This window comes from Olea europaea, unplaced genomic scaffold (assembly GCF_002742605.1).
Source record: "Olea europaea var. sylvestris unplaced genomic scaffold, O_europaea_v1 scaffold2412, whole genome shotgun sequence".
In the NCBI taxonomy this organism is placed as follows: Eukaryota; Viridiplantae; Streptophyta; class Magnoliopsida; order Lamiales; family Oleaceae; genus Olea; species Olea europaea.
The window spans coordinates 106,127-127,660 of record NW_019242290.1 but is presented as its reverse complement, the minus strand read 5'-3'; the positions used below and the strand labels follow the sequence as shown (position 1 = coordinate 127,660).

At 35.2% G+C, this 21,534-nt stretch overlaps 1 protein-coding gene across 1 annotated transcript; it reads left to right on the top strand.

The window, feature by feature from the left end:
• Window positions 1-335: 335 nt before the first annotated feature.
• On the top strand, window positions 336-21,220 carry LOC111381974 (dual specificity protein kinase YAK1 homolog). Its single transcript, XM_023005816.1, has 18 exons — window positions 336-1,105; window positions 3,804-4,003; window positions 6,355-6,508; window positions 6,591-6,700; window positions 6,803-6,872; window positions 6,983-7,065; window positions 7,155-7,233; window positions 7,317-7,357; window positions 7,566-7,688; window positions 9,131-9,281; window positions 14,870-14,984; window positions 15,120-15,202; window positions 16,571-16,645; window positions 16,974-17,048; window positions 17,143-17,948; window positions 19,995-20,150; window positions 20,581-20,864; window positions 20,955-21,220. The coding sequence occupies exons 1-18, from the start codon at window positions 908-910 to the stop codon at window positions 21,035-21,037; spliced, it is 2,886 nt and encodes a 961-aa protein (XP_022861584.1). The 5' UTR covers window positions 336-907; the 3' UTR covers window positions 21,038-21,220.
• The last annotated feature ends 314 nt before the right edge of the window (window positions 21,221-21,534 follow it).

Sequence of the window (21,534 nt, the reverse complement as noted above, 5' to 3'; positions counted from 1 at the left end):
TTTATCAAATATGCATTTTTTTTTTTAGCTCTATCGTAAAATTTTTACTATTTATAATAAAAAAAATAAAATAAAGTTAGAGTTAAAAGGGAACAATTTGGAACATTTGAGCTGAATGCCCTTTTTCCCCTCACTGAACTGCACTTCTATTCTTAAAGACTTGTAATTATTTAACTATATGGATACAACAACGACGGAAAAAATATTTTAGGAGCAATTTGAAATATCAATTGAACCTTTAGTGACCAAAATTGGTACTTTTATTCTTTATCTCTAACAGTAAAATAATTCTACTTAGCAAACCTAAAGCTGATTTACAGCATATCCTCTAATATTATTTTAATTTTAACTTGTAAGAGGTGAAAAAAATCTGAAATCGCCTTCTCGAAGAAGCAACAGTGGCTGTTGAAATCTCTGTTTTTCTCTCACATTTTTCAATCTACGTTTATCGACTTCTGATTAGTAGCAGCAGGGATTGTGATACCGAGCCATTGCCCTATTCAGAATTTGATCTTTGTCTTCTTCTTTTCTCTGAATCTTTTTGTTTGTTTTCTATTTTTTTTTAATTGTTCGTATTGGAGAGCAGATAATCGGTTGTTTTATACGGCATCGTTCATCACGGCGGTATTTATGTAGGAAAACTCGAAATTATCCTTTTGATGTATCTGATTATGTCAAAGTTCGTTTCTTTTTGTGAGTTCTGAGTGGGTGAAGAGATGGGACTGCAATCTTCTGGTAAATTCATTGAATTTTCCGGAGGATTCTACCATCTCTGCTAGCGGCAATCCAATTGCTGAATTTTGTCCCTTGAGCTCTGAGGTCTTTTTTATTTCTAATTGTTTATTTTATCACATTTAACACACGTAGAGCTGTGGTGGGTAGGGGTTTAGTGGGAGGAGGGGTGGTGATGGATGCGGTTAACAGTAGTAGCAAGGAAGGTGACTCCCAGCCATTGGAACAGGCAGTGGATGAGAGTTCAACATCATTTTCGTCAGCATCAGTGCTGATGCCATGGCGTCCTAGGCAGCTTGCATTTGGTCCTTATTCGCCTTCTGTAAACACTGATACAAGGCCCCAATCTTTGAGAGTTGTTGTTAGAAGGCCTGTAAGTGATCTTTTTTTTTTTTTAAATTAATTTAATTTTCTGCATATTCAAATTATTTATTGTTGTTTCTAGATGAGCACGCCAGAACGTTAGCACTATAAATTACTAATAAGCACAACTACTTTGAAGTTGGCATGAGTAACCATGTGATTGACAAAGTATACCTAAAGTGCTATAGTATTTCACAAAAAATTTAATCGAAGCATTTGAGTAGTTTTAACTAAATACCAAAAACTCATAAGCCACATATCAGACTGAAAATGGTACAATTAAGCCCAGGGAAAGTTTCTTATCTTACAACAAATTCAAATTTGTATCATGAATTCTCTCAATTTATAAAATATCATTAACCAAATATAAATTGAAACTTCACATAAACGGTCATTAAGAGAAGAAAGACTTACTTTCAGAATGAGGAAAGGATTCAAGATCACGCATTTTAACTCTTCTGTAAGAAATTGCAGTCATTTCTTCATCTACCACAATACCTCTTTTCTGCCGACCATTGCCTAAATATCAAAACCAAGAACATCATCAATTAAAACAAAAAAGAGAGGAAAAACTAAACATTATTTATTAAACCCTCACTTTTGATTCAGATTTGGACATTGCCACAGATTGATTCTTAAACTCACATTCACTCTCAATAAATGCTCAAGAAAATTGACAAAAACTCTGAATTAAAATTTCAAGATAGTCAACCTGGACCTTTAAACAAAACCCAAAAAATTCAAATTCAAAACGGAATATTTAAATCCCTGATCAAGAAAAGATTTGAAAGCAAAATGTGGGTCTTTGAAACACAAAAAAATTAATGTTGCTTTGGTGGATTATAAAGGTGTACACATAAAAGAATACCAATTCATCTCTCGGAGACTTTAAGACTCGTCAATATTTTTTCTTTCATTTTTCTTTTTGAGAATAGGGAGACAATAAAAAGAAACAAAGAAAAAAGTTATTATAAAATTTTTAAATTAAATTGAAATAATTAAAATTAAATATAAATATTATTTAATTAAAATTGAAAAAAATTGCATATTTTAAAGTTTTTATGATGATCAGTGTAGGGATTTAGCAATGCAAAGTAGAATTTCACGTTTCTTTATTCCTTTTAGAATATACCTTCTCTTCCTCCAGTTTTCCTATACTGCTCTCTATGTGAAGTAACATCCCAAAGTTAAAACGCCATCCCACCATTCTGCTTCTCAATAGACATTTGGGTGTTAAAGAAACTGACATCCAGTGGGAGGAAAAAAAAAAAAAAAAGAAAAAGAAAAAGAAAAAGATAAACTTTTGAAATATGGGATTCAAATACTGATATTGTGCTGTCATTTTTTTAGTAGAGTTGATCATTATGACAATTTGAGATTGTGTAGTGATTTCCCTAACCCCTGCAAGGGAAAAATGCTCCTTTTCTCCTTGTCTTCTTATTTTCTTCACCTTCCTATTGGTTCTATGTTTCTTTTAGAATTTCAAAGTTTCTACTCCGTAGTTCATAACTTTTCTTCTTTATGAATAATAAAAGGCCCTAAGGTTGTCCTGCACATTAAAGTTGATTGACCTTGATCTCAATGAGTTAGATAGTCTGACGAGCGTTTAATATTTTTAGTAGTTAATGAAGACTTGTTCAGTTGGAGATGGCAGCTGATAAAGTGGAATTTAAAAAAAAAAAAAAAAAAAAATCTATTTAGGTACGTAGCTGACTCCTGTAAGATGAAATAAGAGTGAACAAAGATTTAGCACTAAACAAGTTTGCAAGGATAGTCTGCATAAGCTGTGGTCTTGACCTTATTCAATTGTCGAAGCTCTGAGTGGATAAAGATTTATGTTTTTATTACTTTCATAGCCTAATAATAGCATGTAGAAGCTGTTGCAGACATCCGTGTACTGTTCAGCAAATAAAAATACAGTTGTGCTATAATCTTCAGTGATTCTGTATGTTTCATAAATGTAAAACGTGATTTCATAGACAGACTAGAGTTTTGAAATCTCACAGGTCTTTGTTTCAGCTCTTTTAATTATGATTTTGTAATATGAATTGAAAAATAAATATTATTGTCTCATTCTATTTATAATTCCTTTTTGGTTTATTTCCTCTATTAACTTACTGTGCTCTGACTCAAATTTGTTATCTTCCAACTGTATCACAGCTTTTAGTTGGATCAAATTCTCAGAGACAAGTGTATATTGTGGAAATATTTTGTCATAAAATGAAAAATTACTCCTTAAGAATTTTGTGGCTTTTCAATTTTATGGCATCTGATTTGTATCCTGAAAATTTTTTCCATTCAATAGAAAAAATGTTTATGCAAATCTGTTTCTACTCTTATTTCCTTATTTCGCATTTGTACCAGTTATGCTTGGTAATTGGTAAAGTAACGCAGTAGATTTGAGTAGGGAGAACAAGTGGTGGTATCAACAAATTCAATGGAGTCAATGAAGTCTATTTATTAATTATCTTTTACTTTGGTCGAAAAGATATTTGATTGTTGATGAGTGAGTGGATTGCTGAATGAATGTATTTTGGTAAATACATAATATGGTCTTAATTGCTAGTGTGTAGAAATATTTGATAGCCACAAGTACAGCAGATGGTACAACTTATTTGACATGCCAGTTTTCTGAACCCGGATACTCTGTGAAATGAAAATTTGAACTAGTGGATCCCCTCCTTGACATGTTTATTTTCATATTGCAGTTGGTGGCACGATTGACTAAGGACATTGTTGAGATATATCAAATATGCAACCCTCAATTTGGTTATTCAGAAGAATTTATTCCGAAGAGGTTCCTGACGTCTCCATCCACTGGGGTGTTGAATGATGGCTGTGATAATGCGAACTCAGACCTGATTCTTACTGTAAATTTACCGTTGGTTAATTTAGAGACACAGCGAAGGTTGATTTTGTTTAATTACTGTCCTTTTATTGATTATAGCATACTTCACGTCTTCTTCATATTAATTTGGTAGGAAAATGTTTCTTATCACTGGTGATCATGAGAGTATGATGAGGGATGTGTCATTGTCATAAACAGCCAGTTGGGGATGGGAAATGCATTACTTAATGGTTGCTAATTATAGATGTAATAATTATAAAGAGAGGTAGATCTCCTAAATACAGACTTCTTTCATGTTCTTTATCTTTTGTGTTTCAGCTTGGATATCCAAAATGGTGCTTAGACTCTGGTGCCAGTGTCAAATACACTATCTTAATTTGGACACTTGGATTATTATAGAGGATCATATCCTTTATGAATAGGACAAAAATGAGTGCATTTCTTTTTTGAGGTATCGTAAATATTAATTATACAATGAAAAAGTTTGACAGGAGACATGTCTTGTTATTTCCTTGGTAAATTGTACTTTTGCCAACTGCTTCAGAATTGTATCATATGTAGGAGAGTGACATCCGACTTGGAATGTTCACATGTCAAGGTTTGTGTTGTAGACAGGGACAACATGGTGACAGAAGAGTAGGAGCGACCTAGGTTATTTGTTATGCACGTGCAGGATGGAATGCTTTCACATAAATGGAAATATCTGTAACCACTGCCTTTTTTGCCATGGAATGGAGACTATATGAAACGAACTATTGCCTTCTAAGTAAAGGACCAAATATGATTGAGTCAAGATAGGAAGGTGAGAAATATATTTTTGTTCACAAATCTAATAAGCTATAGGGTTTAGGTTGGTTTGAACTTCTGGTATGTGTTTCTGTCTCTTCTTGAGAGTAGGCTGATATATTGTAGTTGAATTTGGGGATGCTGTTGCGCATATTTGTCTAGGAACTTCAGGATCTAAGTTTTGGTGGCACAAATTGAATGATTGTTTGATTGATTGGTGTAACTGAATATTTGGGTTGAGATGTGAATGCACAAGATTTGCTGATATAAGAGGCTAGCAAGCCCCGAAGGAGAGGCTGGCTGACCCGAATGAAGATATACGATAACCTTGAGTAGAATTTTTATTAGGTGGCAACTATCTTGCTACTTGAAGAATTACGGGGAATTGTCTTCTTGGATTTGTTCTGTTGTGGAAATTCTGGAAATTGTCTTTTATTTTATTGACGTGTTCTTTTGGTGAACAACTATAAATGTCGGCGTGGAGGACCCTTTTTTGAATGATAATGACCCTCGAAGAATTCAGTTTGCCATAGCAGGTGGGGTAAGATTTTGGGAAAAAAGGAAAATAAGGATTCAAAATGGTTGATCTCGCTTGATTGAGAAATAAGTGAGTTCCCTTTCTGTGATGTAGATAACTGCTGAAGGGTGATTTTCTAACACACCCTAGTAGTACAAGTTATTTATGTGATCTCTGGTTTTCTGAAGTTGCATCCCGTAAGCTTTATCAGACCTGCTATTTTGTTATTATGCTTGATGGATAAATACTCTCAGAAGGAATTGAGTTCGCAGATGACAAACAGACTGGGAGCTTCTAGTATAACCAAATCTTTGTTTAAAAATACTTGCGAGGACAGATCTTTCACAGATAGAGAATGACTTAAGGTCCTAGCGTACAAGGTATAAAGGAATTAGAAAGACTTCCAATCAATTTGCCTTATTTGCATTGATTAAAAATTGAAGAGAGTTTCTTCTCTCATTTGCTTCTCCACTTCAGGTACATATATTCTGAATCTTCTAAATGGGGAGCTTCACGAGAGAATTGCTTTAGAGTGTCTTGGCACCATTCTTGTTTCTTTAATGGAGTGAGTGTTAAAGAATTAATTTAATACTTTTTGGTGACCTAGATATTCATTTTGGAGCTTAAAGAATCCTAGTTTTTGTTGTTCTTTTTATTCAAGTTTTTGGAATCAGTGTGATTGTTTGCTGGTTGTGCAATTAAGTATTTATTTTATTATAAAATAAATTTTATGTTGTGATACTAGTACTCTTTGTTGCCCTCGTTTTTGGGTAGAGAGATCAGGGAGAGGAAGGAAGTTGGAAATCTTAACATGCTTATTTCCTCTATGTTTGTGTTAAAGACGTGTTCTTTATTGACCTTCTACCCTTGTAGGATCTTCGTATCGTATATAATTTTTCTAAAATTTCGATTGCATCGAACCCATTCAATCATATACATTCCATTCTCATATTGTCTTCCTTCCACTCTTTACAGCTAAAAGATTAAAGAAAATATATGTTCTCCTACACTTTAGTATTTCTTCTTCAAATGTTACTTTTTCTTGTCTTCCTTCCCTTCTTTGGAAAATTTACAACGTTTCCGTTCAATGCATTTTTCTTTTTTCCAGATACATTATCAAGGATATGCTTGGCCATGGAACATTTGGGCAGGTTGCTAAGTGCTGGGTTGCTGAAACAAATAGCTTTGTTGCTGTTAAAATAATTAAGAATCTACCTGCTTACTATCAGCAAGCACTTGTTGAAGTTTCAATTTTAACAACAGTAAGGCCTGCTTCAGCTGGATTGTCATGTTCTTTGATTTGAATCACTACTGTATTTTCTTCAGTTATTTGTTTTTCCCTAGTTAAATAAGAAGTTTGATCCCGAAGATAAGAACCATATTGTTCGAATATATGATTATTTTGTGCATCAACGACACTTGTGCATCGCTTTTGAGCTGCTTGACACCAATCTGTAAGTTGTTTAAGTAGTAATAACTTTTCATATAAAATTATTTATATTTTTTGGGGTTGCATATTGTAACCATGCTTTCATTAATTGATATTTTCTCATTAGGTATGAGCTTATAAAGTTAAATCATTTTAGGGGACTGTCATTGAGCATTGTGCAGCTATTCTCAAAACAGGTTATTCATTGTTTTTTGCTTCAGATTATTGTTGTTTTAAGATAGGTGTTCCCTTCAATGGTCATGTATATTTGTAAGTGTTATAAAATGCTTTCTCCTCCATGTTCTAGATATTGCGTGGACTGGCTCTGATGAAAGATGCTGGCATAATTCATTGTGATTTAAAACCGGAAAACATTCTTTTATGTACAAGGTTAGCTACTCTGATGACCTTGGACAGTTAGACCTGGTATTTTGCATCTTGTTCTCTTTATTTGTAATAATTATTCCATAAATTGACAGTGTAAAGCCGGCAGAAATCAAGATTATAGACTTTGGATCAGCATGTATGGAAGATCGTACAGTTTATTCTTATATTCAGGTAACATACTGGTTTTGAATAAGACTTCAACTTTTTAATCTTTATATTGTTGATATGTTATCAATGATAAAGTTTCTTTGCAGAGTCGCTACTATAGATCTCCTGAGGTTCTTCTTGGATATCAGTATCCTTAAAATATTCGGTCAAGTATATATTTCTCTCTTTAAGCCCTTGATATTCCTGGATTGTTGCCACTCAGTGGGGTTAAACTACATGCATCCAGAAACTTTACTTCTGCACTCCCTTTAGTTTTTCTGGTGGTGCAGGGGTTATAATTACTCAAAACATGTTCTATGTTGTATATCATGCTTTGAGACTTTAACATAGCGCAGATATACTACGGCGATTGACATGTGGTCATTTGGGTGCATAGTCGCGGAATTGTTTCTAGGGCTTCCATTGTTCCCAGGAGCTTCGGAGTTTGATCTTCTAAGGAGAATGATTAAGATATTAGGGTAATGCAACTCTGTTTGCCTTGGAAATTTATTAACTCTACTGCTAGCTATCTAAATTTTCCTGATCTAGTGATACATTATTCTTCTTTTTTCCTCGGACTCCTTGTCTATATTATCATTTTGCAAGCAAGAGGTAAAAGCTAAATAATCTCATTTCGAAGTTGGTGTTATGAGTTTCTTGAAACCTTCATTCTACTATAAATAATGATGCGGAGCGGTTAGAAGAGAAGATCATAAACCAATTGGGAAAGAGGAAAAATAAGAGGGCCTATGAAAGCACACATAACTTTCAGCTTGAATGTTAGATTTTCGAGAGTGAGTACAATCTGGAAGCATTTTTCATTTTTCTACAGTTTCCAAGCAACATCCTCAAGGTCAAGTTCCATCATTTAGTCCGTTTTAGCATTTTTCTGCTTTGAGTCCATTTAAGGGTATTTTCATCATTTTTGCAGTTTCCTAGTTCCATCCGGATTTGTTTACCAAATTAGGGTTTCATTTTGACTCTTTAAATATGTGTTACGGGTTTGAAAGCCATATAGTCATTTTTTGATTAATAATATTTCATGTTTGAAATCCACTAGAGAACAAGACCCTTTTATTATTATTCATGTTTCCGTCATGCGTCAATAAGTGAAGAAAAGACGGAAAAAGAAGGGCTTTGTCAAGGGAGCTGATGTAGAAAATAAAAGTTCTGTTCGATTTGACGTTTTCATTTGTCTATATGATTCCTTTGTATTGCAATTCTTTGAAGACGCGTGAATTTAATGATCACTTTGATGGATGCTTATGAGTTGTTTGGGGGTAAGCAATCAATATGCATGGGGTTCCTCCGCTCTTTATGCTAAAACGAATTAAATACTTGTGGAAAGAAAGTAGTCAGTTAATATCTGGGGCTTATTGCATTTGGCATGTGGCGCTTTTCAATGGACATAAACATGTTAAATATCTAATTAGGAGTAATTCAGTTCGAGATTTTCCTGTTACTTATCCAGAAGTAGTGAAGATGTAATGTGAAAATAATTGTCGTTTGGGATGGAATGTGGATGGCTTGGACTTGGCTTAATGTTTTGAAGTCCATGCAACTTCTTGTCTTGAGATAAAAAAGGAATCAAAATATTTTAATGTTAGTATTGTATTCTGGAGGTAAATTAGCCGGACCTTCATTTCCATGGCATCAAAGATATTTCCTCCCTTAGTGCCATGTAAACATGCTATTAATAATTACTCAACTTCAGACTGGATATTCATGGGATTTTAAGCTTCACATGATTGTAGAACGTTGTATGGATTACAAATTGAAGATTAGCTTTAATGCCTCTATGCACAATATTTGTTTAATATGATAAGCATATTAAATTCACAACATGCATTGTTTCGCATACTCCTTTATATTGTTGTTATATAGTCCTCTTTAATGGCTTGGTCATCCCTGAAATTTGTAGGGGCCAACCTCCTGACAGTATGCTACGGAAGGCCAAAAGCACTAGCAAGTTCTTTAAATTCGTAGGGAGCATCAAGCATGAAGAGAGTGGCCAAATTCCTACAAGTAGTAGTAGCATGTACCAAGTCTTGTCAGAAGAAGAATATGAAGCTGTGAGTACTTCCCTTAAACTTTGAATAGAAATGCTTTTGTGTAATTGAGTACATGACCACGTATGGTAGATCGAGAGATTTTTATGTTTTCTCACCATATTCTCGCACAATTGGGTCTTCCCTCGAAATCTAAAATATAAAAATAAGGCATCCTTGAAATTTTCTAGGTTTTCTTTTCTTCTCCTATATATTCTCCAATTTAACAAATATTCAATCATATCGAGCCACAAGTTTGAATACTGATGCCCCAATGTACGTAGCAACTTCCCTGTGCAGGTAATTGAGACTATATGAAACGAACTATTGCCTTCTAAGTAAAGGACCAAATATGATTGAGTCAAGATAGGAAGGTGAGAAATATATTTTTGTTCACAAATCTAATAAGCTATAGGGTTTAGGTTGGTTTGAACTTCTGGTATGTGTTTCTGTCTCTTCTTGAGAGTAGGCTGATATATTGTAGTTGAATTTGGGGATGCTGTTGCGCATATTTGTCTAGGAACTTCAGGATCTAAGTTTTGGTGGCACAAATTGAATGATTGTTTGATTGATTGGTGTAACTGAATATTTGGGTTGAGATGTGAATGCACAAGATTTGCTGATATAAGAGGCTAGCAAGCCCCGAAGGAGAGGCTGGCTGACCCGAATGAAGATATACGATAACCTTGAGTAGAATTTTTATTAGGTGGCAACTATCTTGCTACTTGAAGAATTACGGGGAATTGTCTTCTTGGATTTGTTCTGTTGTGGAAATTCTGGAAATTGTCTTTTATTTTATTGACGTGTTCTTTTGGTGAACAACTATAAATGTCGGCGTGGAGGACCCTTTTTTGAATGATAATGACCCTCGAAGAATTCAGTTTGCCATAGCAGGTGGGGTAAGATTTTGGGAAAAAAGGAAAATAAGGATTCAAAATGGTTGATCTCGCTTGATTGAGAAATAAGTGAGTTCCCTTTCTGTGATGTAGATAACTGCTGAAGGGTGATTTTCTAACACACCCTAGTAGTACAAGTTATTTATGTGATCTCTGGTTTTCTGAAGTTGCATCCCGTAAGCTTTATCAGACCTGCTATTTTGTTATTATGCTTGATGGATAAATACTCTCAGAAGGAATTGAGTTCGCAGATGACAAACAGACTGGGAGCTTCTAGTGTAACCAAATCTTTGTTTAAAAATACTTGCGAGGACAGATCTTTCACAGATAGAGAATGACTTAAGGTCCTAGCGTACAAGGTATAAAGGAATTAGAAAGACTTCCAATCAATTTGCCTTATTTGCATTGATTAAAAATTGAAGAGAGTTTCTTCTCTCATTTGCTTCTCCACTTCAGGTACATATATTCTGAATCTTCTAAATGGGGAGCTTCACGAGAGAATTGCTTTAGAGTGTCTTGGCACCATTCTTGTTTCTTTAATGGAGTGAGTGTTAAAGAATTAATTTAATACTTTTTGGTGACCTAGATATTCATTTTGGAGCTTAAAGAATCCTAGTTTTTGTTGTTCTTTTTATTCAAGTTTTTGGAATCAGTGTGATTGTTTGCTGGTTGTGCAATTAAGTATTTATTTTATTATAAAATAAATTTTATGTTGTGATACTAGTACTCTTTGTTGCCCTCGTTTTTGGGTAGAGAGATCAGGGAGAGGAAGGAAGTTGGAAATCTTAACATGCTTATTTCCTCTATGTTTGTGTTAAAGACGTGTTCTTTATTGACCTTCTACCCTTGTAGGATCTTCGTATCGTATATAATTTTTCTAAAATTTCGATTGCATCGAACCCATTCAATCATATACATTCCATTCTCATATTGTCTTCCTTCCACTCTTTACAGCTAAAAGATTAAAGAAAATATATGTTCTCCTACACTTTAGTATTTCTTCTTCAAATGTTACTTTTTCTTGTCTTCCTTCCCTTCTTTGGAAAATTTACAACGTTTCCGTTCAATGCATTTTTCTTTTTTCCAGATACATTATCAAGGATATGCTTGGCCATGGAACATTTGGGCAGGTTGCTAAGTGCTGGGTTGCTGAAACAAATAGCTTTGTTGCTGTTAAAATAATTAAGAATCTACCTGCTTACTATCAGCAAGCACTTGTTGAAGTTTCAATTTTAACAACAGTAAGGCCTGCTTCAGCTGGATTGTCATGTTCTTTGATTTGAATCACTACTGTATTTTCTTCAGTTATTTGTTTTTCCCTAGTTAAATAAGAAGTTTGATCCCGAAGATAAGAACCATATTGTTCGAATATATGATTATTTTGTGCATCAACGACACTTGTGCATCGCTTTTGAGCTGCTTGACACCAATCTGTAAGTTGTTTAAGTAGTAATAACTTTTCATATAAAATTATTTATATTTTTTGGGGTTGCATATTGTAACCATGCTTTCATTAATTGATATTTTCTCATTAGGTATGAGCTTATAAAGTTAAATCATTTTAGGGGACTGTCATTGAGCATTGTGCAGCTATTCTCAAAACAGGTTATTCATTGTTTTTTGCTTCAGATTATTGTTGTTTTAAGATAGGTGTTCCCTTCAATGGTCATGTATATTTGTAAGTGTTATAAAATGCTTTCTCCTCCATGTTCTAGATATTGCGTGGACTGGCTCTGATGAAAGATGCTGGCATAATTCATTGTGATTTAAAACCGGAAAACATTCTTTTATGTACAAGGTTAGCTACTCTGATGACCTTGGACAGTTAGACCTGGTATTTTGCATCTTGTTCTCTTTATTTGTAATAATTATTCCATAAATTGACAGTGTAAAGCCGGCAGAAATCAAGATTATAGACTTTGGATCAGCATGTATGGAAGATCGTACAGTTTATTCTTATATTCAGGTAACATACTGGTTTTGAATAAGACTTCAACTTTTTAATCTTTATATTGTTGATATGTTATCAATGATAAAGTTTCTTTGCAGAGTCGCTACTATAGATCTCCTGAGGTTCTTCTTGGATATCAGTATCCTTAAAATATTCGGTCGAGTATATATTTCTCTCTTTAAGCCCTTGATATTCCTGGATTGTTGCCACTCAGTGGGGTTAAACTAGATGCATCCAGAAACTTTACTTCTGCACTCCCTTTAGTTTTTCTGGTGGTGCAGGGGTTATAATTACTCAAAACATGTTCTATGTTGTATATCATGCTTTGAGACTTTAACATAGCGCAGATATACTACGGCGATTGACATGTGGTCATTTGGGTGCATAGTCGCGGAATTGTTTCTAGGGCTTCCATTGTTCCCAGGAGCTTCGGAGTTTGATGCATCCAGAAACTTTACTTCTGCACTCCCTTTAGTTTTTCTGGTGGTGCAGGGGTTATAATTACTCAAAACATGTTCTATGTTGTATATCATGCTTTGAGACTTTAACATAGCGCAGATATACTACGGCGATTGACATGTGGTCATTTGGGTGCATAGTCGCGGAATTGTTTCTAGGGCTTCCATTGTTCCCAGGAGCTTCGGAGTTTGATCTTCTAAGGAGAATGATTAAGATATTAGGGTAATGCAACTCTGTTTGCCTTGGAAATTTATTAACTCTACTGCTAGCTATCTAAATTTTCCTGATCTAGTGATACATTATTCTTCTTTTTTCCTCGGACTCCTTGTCTATATTATCATTTTGCAAGCAAGAGGTAAAAGCTAAATAATCTCATTTCGAAGTTGGTGTTATGAGTTTCTTGAAACCTTCATTCTACTATAAATAATGATGCGGAGCGGTTAGAAGAGAAGATCATAAACCAATTGGGAAAGAGGAAAAATAAGAGGGCCTATGAAAGCACACATAACTTTCAGCTTGAATGTTAGATTTTCGAGAGTGAGTACAATCTGGAAGCATTTTTCATTTTTCTACAGTTTCCAAGCAACATCCTCAAGGTCAAGTTCCATCATTTAGTCCGTTTTAGCATTTTTCTGCTTTGAGTCCATTTAAGGGTATTTTCATCATTTTTGCAGTTTCCTAGTTCCATCCGGATTTGTTTACCAAATTAGGGTTTCATTTTGACTCTTTAAATATGTGTTACGGGTTTGAAAGCCATATAGTCATTTTTTGATTAATAATATTTCATGTTTGAAATCCACTAGAGAACAAGACCCTTTTATTATTATTCATGTTTCCGTCATGCGTCAATAAGTGAAGAAAAGACGGAAAAAGAAGGGCTTTGTCAAGGGAGCTGATGTAGAAAATAAAAGTTCTGTTCGATTTGACGTTTTCATTTGTCTATATGATTCCTTTGTATTGCAATTCTTTGAAGACGCGTGAATTTAATGATCACTTTGATGGATGCTTATGAGTTGTTTGGGGGTAAGCAATCAATATGCATGGGGTTCCTCCGCTCTTTATGCTAAAACGAATTAAATACTTGTGGAAAGAAAGTAGTCAGTTAATATCTGGGGCTTATTGCATTTGGCATGTGGCGCTTTTCAATGGACATAAACATGTTAAATATCTAATTAGGAGTAATTCAGTTCGAGATTTTCCTGTTACTTATCCAGAAGTAGTGAAGATGTAATGTGAAAATAATTGTCGTTTGGGATGGAATGTGGATGGCTTGGACTTGGCTTAATGTTTTGAAGTCCATGCAACTTCTTGTCTTGAGATAAATAAGGAATCAAAATATTTTAATGTTAGTATTGTATTCTGGAGGTAAATTAGCCGGACCTTCATTTCCATGGCATCAAAGATATTTCCTCCCTTAGTGCCATGTAAACATGCTATTAATAATTACTTAGTGCTTTTTAAATATGCTATTAATAATTATACTCAACTTCAGACTGGATATTCATGGGATTTTAAGCTTCACATGATTGTAGAACGTTGTATGGATTACAAATTGAAGATTAGCTTTAATGCCTCTATGCACAATATTTGTTTAATATGATAAGCATATTAAATTCACAACATGCATTGTTTCGCATACTCCTTTATATTGTTGTTATATAGTCCTCTTTAATGGCTTGGTCATCCCTGAAATTTGTAGGGGCCAACCTCCTGACAGTATGCTACGGAAGGCCAAAAGCACTAGCAAGTTCTTTAAATTCGTAGGGAGCATCAAGCATGAAGAGAGTGGCCAAATTCCTACAAGTAGTAGTAGCATGTACCAAGTCTTGTCAGAAGAAGAATATGAAGCTGTGAGTACTTCCCTTAAACTTTGAATAGAAATGCTTTTGTGTAATTGAGTACATGACCACGTATGGTAGATCGAGAGATTTTTATGTTTTCTCACCATATTCTCGCACAATTGGGTCTTCCCTTGAAATCTAAAATATAAAAATAAGGCATCCTTGAAATTTTCTAGGTTTTCTTTTCTTCTCCTATATATTCTCCAATTTAACAAATATTCAATTATATCGAGCCACAAGTTTGAATACTGATGCCCCAATGTACGTAGCAACTTCCCTGTGCAGGTAATTGAGTTGATTGGCCTTCTCTCTGCACAGGTCCAATTCCTTATGTTTTCCTAAAGTTGTCGTCACCAACTTTATCCTTATTTCTGATACTCAAAGTTGTTATTTCTTGACTGCTCTATTAGGGTCTATATAGTTGTTTACTTCTCTCTTTTTATCTTGTCTTGATGTTTATTTCAGAGGGAGTCAAAAAAACCATCAATTGGGAAGGAGTACTTTAGTCACATGAACCTTGAAGCTATTGTCACAAAGTACCCTTATAGGAAGAATTTGGCAGAGGAAGATATTGTTAAAGGTCAGATTTCATATTTCTTGAAAAAAATAAAATAAATTAAAGATGCTCAAGATCATAACGCTATTGTGTTGAAAATGTATGTTCATTTTTTGAAAAAAGGATTACTGACAATAAAGTTTATGATAAATTTTTCAGAAAGTCAAATACGATTAGCTCTGATTGATTTCTTAAGGGGGCTTGTTGAGTTTGATCCAGCAAAACGGTGGTCACCATTGCAGGTTATTGAACATTTTCCACCTATTGGAGTAATTAAATTAAATTTGAATTATGATGTGATGGTTGATTATTATTATTATTCAATATATTGATTGGTCCCTAAATCATCTTGTCTTAAAGTTTTTTTAATATCAAGTGCCACTTTTCTAATTATGAGAAATCTTTCTTGGAAGTGATAGAAATTTTGAAATATTGAACACAGAGCACTAGAGCTCATTTTAGTATAGCCTATACTATGAAGAAGGATTTGTGATGCAAAGATATACATTTAATATTCAAAATAGAGGACTAACATTTAGAAAACCTCGTTACCCGCTGCCCCAACATATAGAACACAATTGGAAGATTTGATTTTTCTTGTCATCAAATCCTGCACGAGGTTTTTTCCCCTTATTTAGGAGATTTAATCTAGTTTGCTTTTCTTTGTATAGGACAAATTATGGTAAATCTTTATAGTTCATATTGTAGGTATTCATGGGGAAGATTCTGGTAGGTACTAGGTAGATTCAACTTTCGTATATTGTTTACATGTAACCTTATAAAATCGGGTCTTTTACTTCTTTCACTTTGTAATAAAAAAGATTTCGTATACATGGCGTGCTTACCTTTTCAATATCATTGCACTATTAACAATTTTCTTGCATATATGTTGGTTTAAGTTTGTGTGGTGGTCAGGGTGAATTTATATGCTTCACGAGAATAAGCTACTTGTGACTAATGGGCTTGCTATGTTTGGTAAGTAATGTAATGGATAATATTTTTAAGGCATCCAGAGGGTGTATCTCCGTACAGAAAATGTATATTTCAGAGCTGCTGAGAGACAGCGCAAGATACTATAAAACCACTAAGTTTCTAATCCTCAAAGCTCTCTTCTCTACTCCTGAAAATTAAATTTCCAAGAGGGAAGTAAATTTCCCACTTTTAAGAGTAGACATGTTTGCTTTAGTTCCCTTCCTGGACCACATAATGAGGCTTCAAATGTAGATGAGCCCAGTGCCACATTTATTCTGTTAAAAAAAACTTTCCATGGCAAAACTATCATTAGTTTTAGAAGGGTTGTAAAGTTACTTATCGCGCTTTTCATATTTTTCTGGCTACTTGGCCAGGTGTGTGCAATTTATAACCGCAAAAATGTGAATGTGATGTTTGTTTAACTTCTGATATTTTTATATATTAATTTGAAAACCTAACTTTGTTAAAGGTTTCCAGTCTTTTAACAGGTGTCTCCTTAGAAACAAATTTTATTTACTTAAAAAAGGCTGTTTGGTAGAGGCTTCATCAATTTTGAAGTGGAACAAATTTTACATTTAAAGTGACTAATGATCTTCATGGCTGCATAAGATATGATTATTCTAGTTTTTGCTCTGCAGGCATCAAAACATCCTTTCGTGACTGGAGAACCTTTTACAAGTCCTTACAAACCTACTCCAGAGACTCCTCGTGTGGTGAGTAATATTTTGTTTGATCGACTTCTGATGTAGTTACTCTATGATGCTGCTATTCTTCCCTTCCTTTTTAGTCCCTAATTTATCTTGAAATTCTCGTTGTTGTGAGAAACAAGAGCTGCTGAAATTTTAAATTTTCCTTGTCTTATACGATTATACCTATGGAAGGGTGAAAATTTTGACTTCTAATGGTTCCATTTGATATACGCAATGGCATGTTAATGCTCTAAAAGTTGTGCATATGAATAGTTTCAGAAATAGGTGCTTTTGGCCTTCTTTTGTATTGCTTCCATTGCATGTCTCCTTATTTGTACTTTCTCCTTTTTAGCCCGTCTCTCAAAATGTCAAGGTGGACCATCATCCAGCTGGTGGGCATTGGTTTGCTGCTGGTCTCTCCCCTAATGTGAGCAAGCTACTTTCTTGATATTCTTCTGTTTCATTTAGATGGATGTTGTTAACGCTTGAGAGTAATCATCTTGCTGTACCTCATTATGTAGATTTCAGGCAGGAACCAAGTTATGATGCCAAATAGCCCGCATTATCATGTAATGTCATATGTGCATGCTGGTAGTTATGGTAGTCTGGGAAGCCATGGTAGCTACAATGATGGCATGGGGCTAGGAAGCAGTTATGGGAGCTATGGTGATAATAGTGATTTGCCTGCATTTTATTCTCCAGTGGGTCCATCTGGAATGAATATCTATGCACAAAATGGTGCGTCAATTCTTGGGAGTAGTCCTGATGCGAGGCGGATCATGCATTTACCACACGGGAATGGGGTTGGTTTCAGCCCTGGAACTTTTGTGCCCATGTCCCTCGGCTCTAGTCCTTCACAATTTACTCCTCCTAGCTCATATAGTCAGATTTCTGCTGGTTCACCTGGACATTATGGTCCTACTTCCCCTGTACGAGGCAATTGTCATGGATCACCTTTGAGAAAAGTTGCTGCTGGTAGCCATTATAACAGAAGAAAGAGCTGGGCATATCCTGGGAGTGTACAATCTCTAGATAACACGTCACCTTCTAGCTGCCAAGGGCGCATTTCAGATACCACCGTCTCTGGCCATGCTGAGGGAAACTCTCATGCCTTCAGTGTTCCATCACATTTACAGCCTAATTCAAATACGGCAGCCTGGAGGCTACAACAAGGAGGCAGTAGTATAACCCCTGGTTACTCTTCTCACAGTATTGTGAATTCCTCGACACTTGGTGCCCACATGCCACCTGCCAAAGGGCGTGGAAATGACAGGTCTGAAGCTAGTACCTCATTGCCTGATCCAGGAGATTGGGATCCCAATTACAGGTATAAGTCTTGGTTTGCAGTTGTTATAAGTTTGTTAGTACTTTTCATCTAACTAGATATCTTTCAGAACTTCCGTTAAGACATCTATACATCTATTAAGTAGACACTGGTGGTTATTTATATTGACTTGGTACGTATAAACATTGTTGGGCATAATTCCTATTATCTGATACAATACCAACCTTATATTTTTATGCTACGATATGGACGCTGTACGTCAATGCTGTTCCCAAGTTCTTGAAGCATTCGTGTTTTGCCATCTTATTAAGATGAAGTGAGATGTTAATTTCATGGAATGAAAATTTATAGATCTGATCCTTGATATTGAAGGTGCAGTGCTACGGCATAAGGGTAAAAATTGAGGCAGCATGCTGGTCGTGTAGTGCAGAAAAATATTCTTGCACAACGTGCTATTTTACTGGATAGAGAGAGGTGTGCCTTTTACTGGGGAATTTATTCCTATTTTGTTGTCACTATTGCTGGAGACATCAAATTTATCCCTCTATAACGCACAGTTATGATTATGTTCCCTTTCATTCCATCCATCCATAAAATTTCCACCTTGCAGGCATTCAAGGAAATGACCAGGTCATTGCATTTCCTACTAATACTTGTTGTAATGCTGAGGTCAACATTCATGTCCTAGATACCAAAATTACATGGAGTGAAGCTAGAGTCCTCAATTCTATGGAGAATAAACTCTTCTTCCCAAATGACCTTTTGTTATAAATCTTGGAAGGGCTATACCTCAACAACTAGCTCTTGAAGCTGGAGAGCCAAGTCTATATAAACCCCAATCCCAAAGTACTTATTTTCAATGTGGGATCTAAGTCTTAATACTTTGCAATGGGAACCATGACAACTGTAATGGACTTTTAAGAGAGTCATACAAAATTTGCTATTGTATTTGGAGAACCCAAGTTTATATAAACTCAACACCTAAATCCTATATTTTCAATGTGGATCTAAGTCCCACACCTTGCAGCGGGAACCATGGCAATCCACCATGCTCCCTATCCCATGACCACGATGGTAGGCTTTGCACAAGTGATTGCAACCAGTGACCTGCTTTGATATCATTGTTATAGATCTTGGGAGAGTCATACCTCAAAAGCTAACTGTTCAAGTTGGAGAGTCGAAGTCTATATGAACTCTATACCTAAAGCTCACACTATTGATGTGAGAAATCAAAATGCCTTTATTCTAAACTCGAAGAATTTTTGCCTTTTTATGTGCATTAAACATAAAAACTTCTTAATCACCCTAGCCTCCTCTCCTACTAACACCATCAACTAGGGCCACAATAGCTAGAACAATTAATATGTTGAAGGCAAAATTTTAATAATTAAATTGGTCCTTTACAACAGCTTAAACTTCTGAATTTAGATGAGATGGTTTAGCATGAATTCAATCAGTCAAATGTCTTGGGATCAAGCCTTTGCGCCACCTATTTACGTAAAGTGTGCATGCGTTAGATGTGAGTGGTGTGTTGGAATCAAGCTTAAAATAAATTTGTCTCCTCTCTTGTAGTTTACGTTTTTAGGTAACATAATGCAACAATCATGAGCACCAATCAAACACATTCTACCCTTGCTGATGTCAAGACCATAAACAAGTTTTGAATATGTCATTCTATAAAAACTAAAACCAAGTCACTCCGAATTAGGCTCCATCACGATAGAGTTGGGAACTTTTGACTCCTACCCTGTCATTGCAATACTATCTAACAATTTGAACGGTCTATTAGCCTTTGGTTCTGTTCTAAAATGGCTCTCTGTGGGGTTGACCCTCCTATTTAACACTTAATAATAATAATGAGAATTATCACCATGTTTGCATCATGTTTATATTTTTCTTCTTTTACTTGTTTCTAGTATTTTTCAACATAGATTGTTTCTTTGGTGTATAATAGATTTGGTTCCCCCTAGAAAATTTGGCCCATTTGGCATGTTGCACTCTACTTGCTTTGCAAAGGCTTGATAATGCTATAACCACAAAGGATTTGTTGTATGTATGACTTGTTTATGTTGATTGGTTTTTGTTCAGTGAAGAACTACTTTTGCAAGAGGATAGTTCGGATGTGAATGGCACAGTGACAGAATTCAAGGAGATGCATCTTGGTCAGCCTCTAGTTTCTACAGAACCACAAATTGGAGTCTCAAGATTCAACCGGGTCACAGATCCTAGTTTTTCAATTCAAAGGTGAGTTTTATGGATTTCAAGTTTCTGTATTACATGCAGTCTTTGCGCGTCTATCCTTGCATAAACAATTAGTTAATTATTTCCACTCCACAGTTAGCTTACTGTCATCTTTTAAGTGGGTGGACTTGCAATCATAATTTAAAAGGCAACTCATGTCTAGGCACTTAAAAATTTGCCCATACCCCGTGTACAACCCAAACTGAAATATCTGGTTTTTCATTCATGTGCATATCCTAAATATCACAAATCCGGAGCACCAATTTATTGTGAGTAACGTCTAGCTCTCTGTTGTTGCATGCATTTCTTAAGTTTTACAAATTGGGTTGTCAATAGATTATTTAGTAGAAGAGCCTATCACAATTTTTCCCCTTTTATCTCTTAATAATAGAGATCTATAGTAATTTGTTGCATTTTTTGTTGCATAATTCAGGCCAAGTGGGCCCAGTGTTCAGCCATTATCACTTGGCAACGTAGGTAGCACTTCTGGAAACCACGATATGCATGGTGGCTATGTCCACCACATGACGAAGCAACCCCATTTTACTCCACAAAATTCTCCTAGCCGTTTGGGCCAGCTAGCTAATCAGCGAAATAACCAAGGGAGATCCACTGGTTTCCGTGGCAGTGAATGGAATCATTTTAACGTCCAGCCACCTCAATCAAGCTATAATTCTGGCGCTCCTCATTCTCCTCGTGGCAGTGGCTTGCAATGGGGTATTTAGGCGAACCTCTATTGTCTCTCTACACACGCGCACACACATATATATGCATGTTGGATGTGACATCGGTGTCATTGTGTTGTAGGACGTAGAGGCAATTACCCGTTCTCCAATATTCCACCAGCTTCCCATTCTCATGGAAGAAAAGAGTATGGAAGAACTACTTAATGTCAAAGTGTAGCTTCTTTCAAGTTACAAGGGCTTAGTAGCTTGTGCTTGTGTGAGTGCGCGTGTTGAGAATTGATGACCTATATATATATACCAATTCGTTTCACATCTCGTGTGGGCTCGGGAACTATGGTCATTGATTTTGCCTCAAAATGACAATAATATAATTTTTATCCTACTATATTCCATGCTCTCAAAACCTTATTTTTCATGTTAGCATATCAAAATTGTTGGAGACATAACATCTAACTTAATAGATTTTTTTCTTTTTTCTTGGAAATTGTTGCCAATTTTTTAGTTTGTATACTTATCATGTTCACATGTTTGTACATTAAACCATATTATTTGTGCTTTTTTTTTTTAGTGACATTAATTAAGGCAATCGAGATCAAGTTTATTGCTTATTGATGAAAATTGAACCAAAACCTGCTAAAAATTGAATGGTTACTGTTGTCTTGATTCAATCAATTACTACACGTACCAAAAAAAAAAAAAAA